The 12,551-nt window shown below is 44.4% G+C and overlaps 1 protein-coding gene across 4 annotated transcripts in view; it reads left to right on the top strand.

The window, feature by feature from the left end:
* Nucleotides 1–12,551, top strand: part of MTMR14 (myotubularin related protein 14) — a 100,561-nt gene that overhangs the window by 78,954 nt on the left and 9,056 nt on the right. For 2 of the 4 annotated variants that reach the window (XM_077451799.1, XM_077451800.1), the window contains exon 18: nucleotides 2,796–2,951. The exons of the other annotated variants lie outside the window; for them this stretch is intronic. In XM_077451799.1, coding sequence (XP_077307925.1) covers nucleotides 2,796–2,951 — 156 coding nt within the window. The remainder of the gene's footprint in view (nucleotides 1–2,795; nucleotides 2,952–12,551) is intronic. 4 annotated transcript variants of the gene reach the window in all.

Raw genomic sequence — 12,551 nt, 5'->3', positions numbered from 1 at the left:
GCAAGAAGGTGTTTTTACACCATCTTCAGTTAACCAATGAGCTTAAGAAGACTAATTCCTTTTTTTTTTTTTTTTTTTTTTTTGGGAGCCAAGAAAGGTTAGAAGGCTTCTAGGCAGATGCTGTCAAGGTTATTAAAGCTAGAAATATGGCCGGCTTTTGTGGCTAGAAGTTCCTGAGAGAATCTGCACATTCAACTAGTGTAATGCGGCATCCTGTGCAGAAAGGGCTGGTGCCAGTCCAGGGCCGATCTGTAGACCTGCAACTTTTTCCCCCTTTTCCCCCCCCCCCCCCCCCCCCAAGCACTAGAACCTGGCTGTAGACCCCATACACACTATACACATTTAGTTGTCTGGTTTCCTTTAGATTTACCAGAACCATGTAGTGCAAAGGCCTGCCTGATTGCATACAAATTGAAACTCTTAAGGCTTGACCTCATTATGTGATTTTGGTAAATCTGAATGAAAAAAATGTACAGAAAATTGTATAGTGTGTATCCAGCTTTAATGACAGCCAAAGAGAAGGCCTGCAGGCCATAGTCCCACCCTAGTTGACAAGTACTCTGATACTCCCAGAGGTGCTGTCCTAAAAGATGCATGCCTCAGGGAAACCTGTAACTTACCGGTAACTTTTTTTTTTTTTTTTTATTCATTTTTTTTCTAGTAGCCTTTCAGGACAGCAGCGACTGCCCATCTGTCTTTTGTCTTCAAGTGAAGATTCAGGGGTGCATTTGTTACTGTCTTGCGTTTTTGCTTTGTCTCTCTAGCAGGCCGGAGTTGCTCTAAACGGGCTGGCGGGAGACCCTTTTAAATTGATGTCCATGCTGTGTTTCCTTGGTCAGGGGTGGGGGGACCTTCTCTGAGGTACTGTTCTAAAAGACTACTGGAAAAGGGGTTAGTGTTTTTTTTTTTTTTTTTTTTCTTTCTTTGTGAAGCAAGATAATACTCTGTCCACCATCTATTCCTCGCCAACATGGTCTCTTAGGTGTAGGGGGCCACTAATCCCGAGCTGCAGATGTGCTTACACTGGCCAGTCCCTGATGATCACCTTGTGGGGGGGCGTCATTACTGCATACTCCTCTGGATCCTGAGAGGACCCCACCACTGGACAGCCAAAACGATGCAGTCCCCTATACTCCGAAAAAGATGACTCTAGATTGGAGAATTCCATGGCCATGGCTTTAGGTGAGTAAACTGGGCATTTAGATAAGGCGTGGGTGATGGGGAAAACCTAAAGACAGAGCTTGAAGGCTTTGTTTCGTTCAAGATTGTAAACAAAATAATTTCCTCCTCTTCTCTCTCAGCTGTTTATTCTACACTCTTTTCTGTGCAGTGTGCCAAATAAACTGCAATGTCATCGATATGGAATTTCAGTAGATCGTCTTCTGAATGGTGAAAAAAAAAACTGATACCCAGCCTTCCTAACTTTATCTAAACCCCACTGAAAGGGATGATGTGTAGTGTGATTGATTGGCTCAATTAAACTTCTCTTTGCTGTGCAAAAAAAGCTGGATAGAGTGCCCAGAGGAGGGATAACTGGGTCTATGGGGACAGACTGGAGTATTTTCAGTCCACTATTTACACTGCTGTCAATTGTCAAGCAAAATAGTTAGTTTATGCCAGGTTTTGTAGCCATTGAAAAAGGGGTTGATTTTAATGTAAAGAACAAATGCAGTGAAAAATACAGAACTATATACCACAACAGCCCAATAAAGCTCCGCATCTAGTAGTGCACTTACTGGTTTTCCAGTTGGGCCTTGTAGGGTAACAATGTATTTTTGCATGTTAAGTAATCTATTGCATATACCTTCTCTCCCCCCCTTTTTTCTTTTCTATTCTGTACTACTACTTCTGGTCCTTTTTTTAATGCCCTCTTCGCTTTTCCCAATGTATTGCCTTAATTGCTCCATTGTGCTCCCTTTTTTGTATTTTATTTTATTTTTTTATCCAAACCCATTTTATTTTTCCTCCTCTTTGCTTTATTGCTGCCTTCCCTTCCACTTTCTGACCCTTTCCATGCTCTTTTTCTCTCCCTTTTTACCCCCATTAATTTCTCCCCTCCCCACTCATTCCTTCGTTGCTCAATTTCCTTTTCTCCCTTTTTCCCCAATCATTCCTATCCTTTTCCATTCCCTCCTCTCTTCTAACTTCCTTTCTTCTTTGTCCCTCCTTGCTCCCGTCTTCTTCTTGCGCCCTTCCCTATTGAGTCCTTTATTGCTTACCTTTTTGGTTTCTTTCCATGTATCCTTTCCTTTTGCTTCCCCTCTTTCTTCTTCTCCTATGTCTTCCCTATACCTATTCAGTCCTTATTTGCCACTTTCTCCTGTCTCTTTTCAGGTTGTAAAACCATTTCTTCTAGTAGCGAACAGGTTAAAATCAGCTGAAGTCATGCCTGCCCTTTTTGAAATAGTTTAACTCTTGTTTAGAAAGAAAGCATGTAGCAATTCTATCGAACACATGCCCGTTTTTCCATGTCTTTTTTTTTTTTTTCCAAGCACAAATCTCCTGCAGTACTTCTAACTTTCTGACTTGCTTGCAGCCTCTGTTCTGGTTAACATAACAAAAATAATTTGGTTGAGTCTTTTCACTTTGGGTGCTGGTGTTTGCATGCTTCTAGGCTTGGCTTTGATTGCTTAAATCTGAGGGAGGGCAATGGCTGGCCGCTCCTCCTCCCTGGCTCTCTCCTGATGAGCAGCTATGAACATATGACACCTCAAGAGACATGGAGGGGGTGTCTTAATATTTTTAGCTATAGAAGACACTCATTGCACGGTCTTCCCTCTTTCTCTTCGCCGCAGATCAGCGGACCTTTCGTTGCCTGGATCATCCGTCTCTACAGACTATGGCAGCTGGCAGATGGTATCGGAGGGTGGGAGTGTTAATGACCATGGTATCCTGAGTTCCGGACCCTTCCTACCCTTCAGCTTCACAGATGAGAAGTCTAACAATGGCCTGTAAGTGGATCTAGGTTGTCAGGTGCTCAGTTCGCCAGCAGCAGGCGGGACTGATGGTACTGGCACTACAAATGAAGTTTTAATACTCTAGGGTGTGGGTTTAGTAAAATTTACTTGCGTTAGCCATAAACTCCCCCTTTGGGTCTGGTACTCAAAAGATTCCTCATCCATTTTCAGCAGATCAATAAAGGGTCTATTTTTCAGTGGTCTCCAAACTATGGCCCAGGGACCAGATGCGGCCCTTAGCTTGCTTTTATCTGGCCCTTGGGGTACTATTTCATCCACTGGTACCAACAATCCCCCCCCACTGACAGCAATGAAGGGACATAATTCCACTCACTAACACCAATGGGGCAGAGTTTCTCCAATGACACCAATAATGGGACACAATTTTTTCGCAATGAAGGTACACAATTCCTCCCAATGACACCAATGATGGGACACAATTTCTCACTATGTCACCATCAATGGAGCCCAATGACACCAATAATGGGACACAGTTCCTCCCAATGACACCAACAATGGGGCCCAAGGACTCCAATGTTGGGACACAATTCCTCCCAATGTTGGGATACAATTTCTCACAATGACACCAATGATGGGGCACAATTTCATCAAATGAAACAGCAATGGGCCCAACGACACAAATGATGGGACCCAATTCCTCCCACTGACACCAAAGATGGGGCATTTTTTTTTTCTTAACACTGACATTGGGACCTTCTCTACTCCCATTGGCCACAGTCCTGCCCTCCTAAAGTCTGAAGAGTAGTAAACTGGCTCTTTGTTTATAAAGTTTGGAGACCCCTGGTCTAGTTAATAAAAATAACAATAGTTCTAGATGGTGGCTTCTAGTGGGTTCTCTTGTCTTATGCAATTTCTTGGAGACTCTGGCAGCAAAATCTCCCAGCTGTCGCTTCTGCCATCAACATGGTATAAACAAAATCTAAAAAAATCCTAATTGGGACTGTGGGACCCGCCATTAAAACGGACATAGACATTGAGTCACCTCACTGGACAGAGGTGATGATAGTGATTCAAACCCGAGAGGAGGCTGGAGGAGGGGGATAGATGATATAGGTAGCTGAACTGCCGAATCAAGAAAATTGCCTTAAATAAGAACCACATGTGTCACCAGTAGGGATGAGCTGAACACCCCCCGGTTCGGTTCGCACTAGAACCTGCGAACAGACCTAAAATTTGTGTGAACTTTAGAACCCTATTAAAGTCTATGGGACTCAAACGTTCAAAATCAAAAGTGCTAATTTTAAAGGCTAATATGCAAGTTCTTGTCCTAAAAAGGGTTTGGGGACCCGACTCCTGCCCCAGGGGACATGTATCAATGCAAAAAAAAGTTTAAAAACTGCAGTTTTTTCAGGAGCAGTGATTTTAATAATGCTTAAAGTGAAACAATCGTGTAATATTCCTTTAAATTTCATACCTGGGGGGTGTGTATAGTATGCCTGTAAAGGGGCGCATGTTTTCTGTGCTTAGAACTGTCCCTGCACAAAGTGTCATTTAAAAGCACTCGCGGCTTTAATGAATTGTCGGCTCTCCGTAATACAGAGAACAGTCATTGAAAGTCATTGATTAAAAAATAAAAAATAAAATGCGTGGGGTCCCCCCCCCAAATTCAATTACTAGGCCCTTCATGTCTGGTATGGATATTAAGGAGAACCCCGGGTCAAATTTAAAAAAGACGTTGGGTTCCCCCCCAAATATCCATACCTGAACCCTCAGGTCTGGTATGGATTTTAAGGGGAACTCCATGCCGGATTTTAAAAAAAAAATGGCGTGGAGTTCCCCCCAAAAATCTATACCGGACCCTTTTATCCAAGCACGCAACCTGGCAGGCCGCAGGAAAAGGATGAGAGAGTGCCCCCCCTCCTGAACCGTACCAGGCCACATACCCTCAACATTGGGAGGATGCTTTGGGGGTCTGTGACCCTTCAAAGCACCATGTCCCTGGCCGGTGGTTGTGCGTTTGGGGGAAGCAAGGGTACCCCCAGATCCCGCCCCCCCCGTTTGAAATGGTAACGGGTACATTGTACCCCTACCATTTCACAAAGAAAGTGTAAAAAATTGTTAAAAAAAGACACACAGGTCCCAATTCCAGCGGTGGTTATCCACTCTTGGTATCCTGCGATGGGTGATCTCTTCTCCGGGGTCCAGCGATGGGTGATCTCTCCCGATGACGTCCAGCGCAGAGCTTCCTGACTCCCCCGGAGACGCCGCGGGAATCCCAGCGGCCTGACAGGTCTTAGCTGAGGAGGACGGGGCCACCCGCCACCTGACCCCGTCCCCCTCTGATGCAAGGGGAAACCCGAGGATTCCCCAGTGACGTGCGGGTGACCCCGCCCCCCTCTGATGTAACAGAAACCTGCGTTACATCAGAGGGGGTCGGGGTCACCCGTACATCACTGGGGAAGCCCCTGGTTTCCTCTTGCATCAGAGAGGGGTGGGGGTCAGGTGACGAGTGGCCCCGTCCTCCTCCGCTAAGACCGGCCAGGCTGCCAGTGATGTATCAAATAGTGTCCGCCCTGTACTGCGCTTGCGCAGTATGGAAGACAAGGAGAAGCCGAGCATCTCCGAAGATAAACGCCGCCTGCGCAGTGAGTCCAGGTTCAAGCCTCACCATCCAAGTGGACATAGTTAGAATAAAAAAATAGCCGAGCAGAGCGAGGCCATGCCCAAAGCGTGGCGAGCCCGCGAGGGGCCCTGTTACTATGAGCAACCGTATGTCTCCTTCTCCTCTGTGCTGCGCTGCGCCTGCTCAGTACGGGGAAGACACTATTCAATTACTTTTTGACAGAACACCGGGATTCCCGCAGTGTCTCCAGGGGAGACGTGATGCGCTGCGCTGGACGTCATCGGGAGAAATCACCCATCGCTGGACCCCAGAGAAGAGATCACCCATCGCTGGATACCAAGAGTGAATTACCACCACTGGAATGTGTTTTATTTATTTTTTAATAAAGGACTTCTCCCAATGGTGTCTGTCTTTTAACAACTTTTTACACTTTCTTTGTGAAATGGTAGGGGTACAATGTACCCATTACCATTTCAAACAGGGGGGGGCAGGATCTGGGGGTCCCCTTGTTAAAAGGGGGTTCCAGATTCTGATAAGCCCCCTGCCTGCAGACCCCCACAACCACCGGCCAGGGTTGTGGGGATGAGGCCCTTGTCCCCATCAACATGGGGACATGGTGCTTTGAGAGGTCATAGACCCCCAAAGCATCCTCCCAATATTGAGGGCATGTGGCCTGGTACGGTTTGGAGGGGGGGATGCTCTCTCGCCCCCCACCTCTTTTCCTGCGGCCTGCCAGGTTGGGTGCTCAGAAAAAGGGTCTGGTATGGATTTTTAGGGGGAACTCCACGGCATTTAAAAAAAATAATTAATTGACGTGGGCTTCCCCTTAATATCCATACCAGACCTGAAGGGCCTGGTAATTGAATTTGTAAAAAAAAAATTATTCTTTTCTTTATCAATGACTTTCAATGACTGTTCTCTGTGAACTCGAAGCTCATCCCTAGTCACCAGTCTGGTCGAACATTGTGGGAAAACGCGTACAAATTGCAAGACATAATCCTTTGGAAGTTTTAAACTGTAAATGTATGTATTTATTTTTACTTTTGAGGTCTGCGCTGTCATTTTCAAGGCCTGTTGGTAGCCATCTCCCAGATATTCATCCAAACCATTTAGCAGTTAAAGGGTAACTGACTTCATAAATTGCATATTTTTAAACAAATATGTGCTGTCTCTTTTCTGAAAAGTAATATTTCACTGACACGAAGGAAGCATGTTGGGAACTTGGAATTTAGGCCTGGTTCACACCTATGTAGGTTGCAATTTGCATATTCCAGGTGTGTTTTTCAATGCACATTTTTGATCCATTAAAGTCTATGGAACCAAAAACCAGAAAAGTCCCTGGCCCCTTCTATAAAATCCACAGATGTGAACGTGACACATGGGAAACCATGCTAAATGGACTGTAGCGTTTCTGCAAAACTGAAAACGCGCTAAATGCATAGATGTGAACCAGGCCTTGGGATATGTGTGGTGCCATTTTTGCTTTACCCATTTTGTGAACATGTTGGTACCTCAAGTGTTAAGGCTGAGCCTGTGGCCTCAGTACTGTAAGCCAGGTCTGCAATCCTTAACCACTTCCATACCGGGCCTATTTTGGCACTCATCTCCTACATGTAAAAATCATAATTTTTTTGCTAGAAAATTACTCGGAACCCCCAAACATTTGTTTATTTTTAGCAGATTGTTGCAACAATTTTTCAAACATGTGTTTTTATTTATTTTTTTGGGGGGGGTTTTTTGTTTGTTGTTTTTTTGCATGTGAAAGATGTTACGCTGAGTAGACACCCAACATGTCACTGTTTAAAACTGAGCACACTCGTGGAATGGTGCCAAACTTCGGTACTTAAAAATTTTCATAGGCAGCGCTTTAACTTTTTTTTACAGGTTACAGAGAAGGTCTAGTGCTAGAATTGTTGCTCTCGCTCGAACACATGCGGCGATACCTCACATGTGTGGTTTGAACGGTGTTTACATATGTGGGCGGGACTTGCATTCGCTTCTGTGCGTGAGCACACGGAGACAGGAACGCTTTATTTATTTTTTCACTTTTATTCCTATTACAAGGAATGTAAACATTCCTTGTGATATGAATGGTGTGTGACAGGTCCTTTATGGAGGGAGATGGGGTCTATAAGAAAACGATAAATAACAGATCTGATGCTTTCCAGCCGAGATCGTGGCTTTGTTGACATGCCTGGACATAACGTCATGCCCGGGCCTCTGACGGCTAAAGAGATCACTGGTGACCAGCTGGTCACCGGAAATCTCTATGCTCTTCGACGGTGGTGGATTCTTTCTCCAGGTCCCAGATGGTACGGGAGATCCCAGAGAAGCACCAGAGGGTGGCAAGAGGAGGGTGGATGTCCCCTCCTGTCGCCTGGAAGAATGATCAAACGGTGGAACTGCCGCTATCATTCTTACGGTGCACAGAATCGCTTGCAGAAAAGAATATCTGACTGATATCTGCAGGCATCATTCAGATATTCCCACTGAAAGTCAAGGACGTCATGATGTACTGTGGGCGGGAACTGGTTAATCGTTCAAGGAATGCCTATAGCCCAGCAGCTAGTGTGGGTATGTATGTATGTGTGTGTGTGTATACATGTATGTGTGTGTGTGTGTGTGTGTATATATATATATATATATATATATATATATATATATATATATATAATATAAAACCTATACATATACATGCACTAAGTTTGCATGTTCTCCTTGTGCCTTCATGGGTTTCCCCCATATACTCCGATTTCCTACCACACTCCAAAGACATGCTGGCAGGTTAATTGGCTCCTGTCTAAATTGGCCCTAGCAAGTGGAAGCATAAATGCGAGTTAGGAGCCTTAGATTGTAAGCTCCTTGAGGGCAGGGACTTGAGCTGTCAGAATACACAGATGAGTACTGCAGCCACTGATTCAGCGGCTTTTATCCGCCAGGGCTGTTGAAAAGAAGATGTTAACTTGTGTAAAACTGCAATTGCCACACATGGATCAAAATTCCGCTGGTCCCTGCCGCACTGGTCAAATTTCAATCCATGTATGGCCAGCGTAAAGATAACCAAAGTAAGGGAACATGTAAGATTACGTTATAATGTGTGACTTTGCTTGGCGGCACAGAATGTAAAGCCTATCCGTTTTGCGTTAGGTCGTGAGATGTTTTTGAAAGGTTTGTTTTAAAAAGGCTAGCATTTTAGAAGCAGGTCAGTATTGGATCCCCTTAGTCCTTCTCTAAAAACGTTTCCTTAACCCAGTGTTTCTCAATTCCAGTCCTCATGGCCCACTAACAGGTCGTGTTTTCAGGATTTCCCTCAGATGAAACAGCTGGGGTAATTACTAAGGCAGTGAAACTGATCAAATCACCTTTGCAAAATAATGGAAAGCCTGAAAACATGACCTGTTAGTGGGCCATGAGGACTGGAATTGAGAAACACTGCCTTAACCACTTCAATGCAGGACATTTATACCCCCTTCCTACACAGACCAATTTTCAGCTTTCAGCGCTGTCACATATTGAATGACAATTGCGGGGTCATAGAACACTGTACCCAAACTAAATTTTTTTATCCTTTTGTTCCCACAATGGCTTTCTTTTGGTGGTATTTGATCACCTCTGGGTTTTTTATTTTCTGCTAAACAAATAAAAAAAAAACGAAAATTTTGAAAGTGTTTTTTTTTTTTTTTTTATTTGTTGCAAAACTTTGTAAATGAGAGGTTTTTTTGGGGGGGGGGGTTTTTCTCCTTCACTGATGGGTACTGATGGGGCTGCACTCATGGGTACTGATAGGTGGCACTGATAGGTGGAACTAATATGCAGCACTAATGGGCACTAATAGGTGGCACTGATGTACACTTAATGGATGGCACTAATTGGCATCCCCCCCCCCCACCCCCGTCAGTGAGGAAACGGCTCTTCCTGTTTACACTGTGATCAGCTGTGATTGGACATGGCTGATCACATGGTAAAGAGTCTGCTTCAGAGACTCCCTTCCTAGATCAAAGTTGTGGCGTGTCAGACTGACACACCGCAGCAATGATCGCCGCGATGCGCGCCCCCCAGGGGTGCGCAGTGGCTTGTTATCCTGAAGGACATCATATGACGTCCGGTCAGGATAACGCAACCACTTTGCCGACGTCATTTTGCTATATGGCAGGCGGTAAGTGGTTAAAGTGATGCAGTGCCGAAAGACAAAAATGAATGGGTTAGGACAGTGATGGCGAAGCTTGGCGCTCCAGATGTTTTGGAACTACATTTCCCAGGATGCTCTGGCACTCTGCAGTGTAGGTGAGCATCATGGGAAATGTAGTTCCAAAACATCTGGGGTGCCAAGGTTTGCCATCACTGGGTTAGAAGGGGCCAAAACTAACTTTATACTTTTAGCTACTGCAAACAATGAGTTAAAATGGACAAATATTGAAAAGCCTCCCTTTGCACAGCTTTGCAATATATAGGAGCATTTTTTTTCTTTGTTATCCCTCTTGGCGTATAACTGCTCAAACATGCATAGTGTGGACAGCTGGAGAGCACCGGGAACAGCTGCCACTAAAAATAGGCACCTGGCATTTGAGTGATTGTCAGCAATCTCGCAATTTAGGAAAGTGTGCTTGGCTAGGAGCTTCCCCATGGACCTGGCATCATGTAACTGGTGATTGAGCGGTTAGTGCTCGTGTCTGTCCTCAGCTGCTCACTGTACAAGTGTCTGAAACTTTACTGTCCTCCAGCTGTCTTCCCACCGTCCTCCACCTGATGGGAGGATATAGCACCTTCATTGATCTGTGTCAAGGAAACATTCTTGTTCCATGTATTGATTGGATTCTAGAACTTAAAGCTGACTTCCGCCCCAAAAATGAAACTTCCGCTTTAAGGGAAGGTACCCCCTGACATGCATTTGGCATGTCATTATTTATTTATTTAGCCAGAACTAAGTTCATCTTTTACAAAGATGTATTAAAGATTCATTATGAACTTTATTTACAAGGACTTTTCACATTATCACAAGTTTAACGGTTTTATTGCAGTTTGCGCTTTATTTTTAAAATAATCAGAGGATTTGTTTGTTTCAAATTGGCACCCCGTCATAGATTTTATGTATTGGATTTCTGCCCAACATATCATTTCGTGTTGGGGGCAAATTCAATTTTATTGTCCTTGGACCAGAACACCACCTTTTTCCATGTGGCTTGGAATCTTCAAGGTGCGTTTTTGGTAATGCTTAGTGGTGAGTGCATGTCTCCTTTTTTGTGGAGCAGATTATTATTATTTTTTTTTTTTTTTCTTGCAACCCCCCCTCTTTATCATTTAAGCCATGTTTGTGGAGAATTTGTGATACTGTGTCACAATGACCCAAATTCCTGCAACTGCTTCAGAGTTGCTGTAGGTCTCTTGGTAGCCTCTCTGACCAGTTTCCTTCTCACTCTTTCATCCACTTTGGAGCGACGTCCTGATCCAGGGAGGGTCTGTGTTGTACCAAATATCTTCCACTTCTTAGTAATAGATTTTGCTTTGCAATATCTTTGTATCCATCTCCTGACTTGCCTCGCTACAAATTTATCCCAGAGATATTTTGACAGCGCCTTGCCACCCATAGTTCATGGCATCTGTTGCACTACTAGGGACTGAAATTCTCCAGGAAACTAATGGCAATGGCTTGGAAGGGGTTAACAGGGGACGGTCAAAGGGTTAGCTGTGTGCCTAACAATTGTGTTAGTGTAGTGTGGGAGGTGCTTTTTACTAGGGGAAAGCATGGATCCATGTCCCTGCTTTGCAGGAACACAGGATCCATGCCTTATTGACAGAACGGCAATCTGCCTTGTCTACATGGGCTGTCTGCCATTCTGCCTGTGTACTGAATGATCAGTAGTTGCCAGTGGACATAAAGTCCGTGGAATCTGCTGATTGGCTCCCGCTGTGTTGAATCACAGCCGTAGCGAGCCACCAGTAATGCGAACTTACACCAGCTAACCGGATGTGTGTGTGTGTGTGTGTGTGTGTGTGTGTATGTATGTATGTATGTATGTATGTGTGTGTGTGTATATATGTATGTATATATGTATGTGTGTGTGTGTATATATGTATGTATATATATATATATATATATATATATATATATATATATATATATATATATATATATATATATATATATATATATATATATATATATATTGTAAGGGATCTTCCCGGGGTAGGGTGTGTTTGGACACAGTTCACAGCAGACTTGGAATTTATAAAACAGATCTTGGCGTTTATTCGTGGTACAAACAGTCCAGCAAACAAAATATACAGCAACACCGTGCTTTCTAAGTACAACAAAAATAAAAGTCCTAGCCCGGCTGGGCGCTTACTAACAGGTTCTGCTCACCTATCTGACACTTACAAACACAGCGTCTTTCGCCTGGATGTCGCAGGGTGAGTTTTAGCTCCAGCAGTGGCTGTGCTTGCAGCTTCCTTCAACACACAGATTGTTCATTCCCTGGCTCAGAGCAATCACCTGCAGACCCTGCAGGTCCTTTAGCTTCCCAGGCTAATTAGGATCAAAGCTCACCTGATCCCAAACCCAGAACTGGATCGGGGGATGTGGAATGACAGGTCCCTCTACCAAACCTACCTGCCATTCCATATAAACCCAGGCCCGGCAAAATTAAATAACAACTCAGCAGCATATCGCTGCTGAGAAACTGATCCATCCTGGATTTACCATCTCACACTGTGTAGCAACCTAGGTGAGATGTACACCCCCTCGATCACTTCTCCAGTGACATGTCTACATATCCCCCCCCTCTTTTTCAGACCGGAGGGCTGAGCCTTTTGTCCCCACAGACAACTTACCCTTGACAATGCGTCAGCATTTGCCTGTAATTTCCCTGGCCTGTGTTCCACAGTGAAATTAAAGTTTTGTAGGGAGAGAAACCATCTAGTCACTCTTGCATTTCTCTCCTTGTTTAACTTCATCCATGTTAGGGGGGCATGGTCTGTCACCAACTTGAATTTCCTGCCTAGCAAGTAATACT

The sequence above is a fragment of the Lithobates pipiens genome, unplaced genomic scaffold (genome assembly GCF_037356315.1).
Source record: "Lithobates pipiens isolate NorthernLeopardFrog02 unplaced genomic scaffold, aLitPip1_a1.2 Scaffold_23, whole genome shotgun sequence".
NCBI classification, from domain to species: Eukaryota; Metazoa; Chordata; class Amphibia; order Anura; family Ranidae; genus Lithobates; species Lithobates pipiens.
Note: the sequence above shows the minus strand (reverse complement) of the source record. Positions and strands in the feature narration are given on the sequence as shown.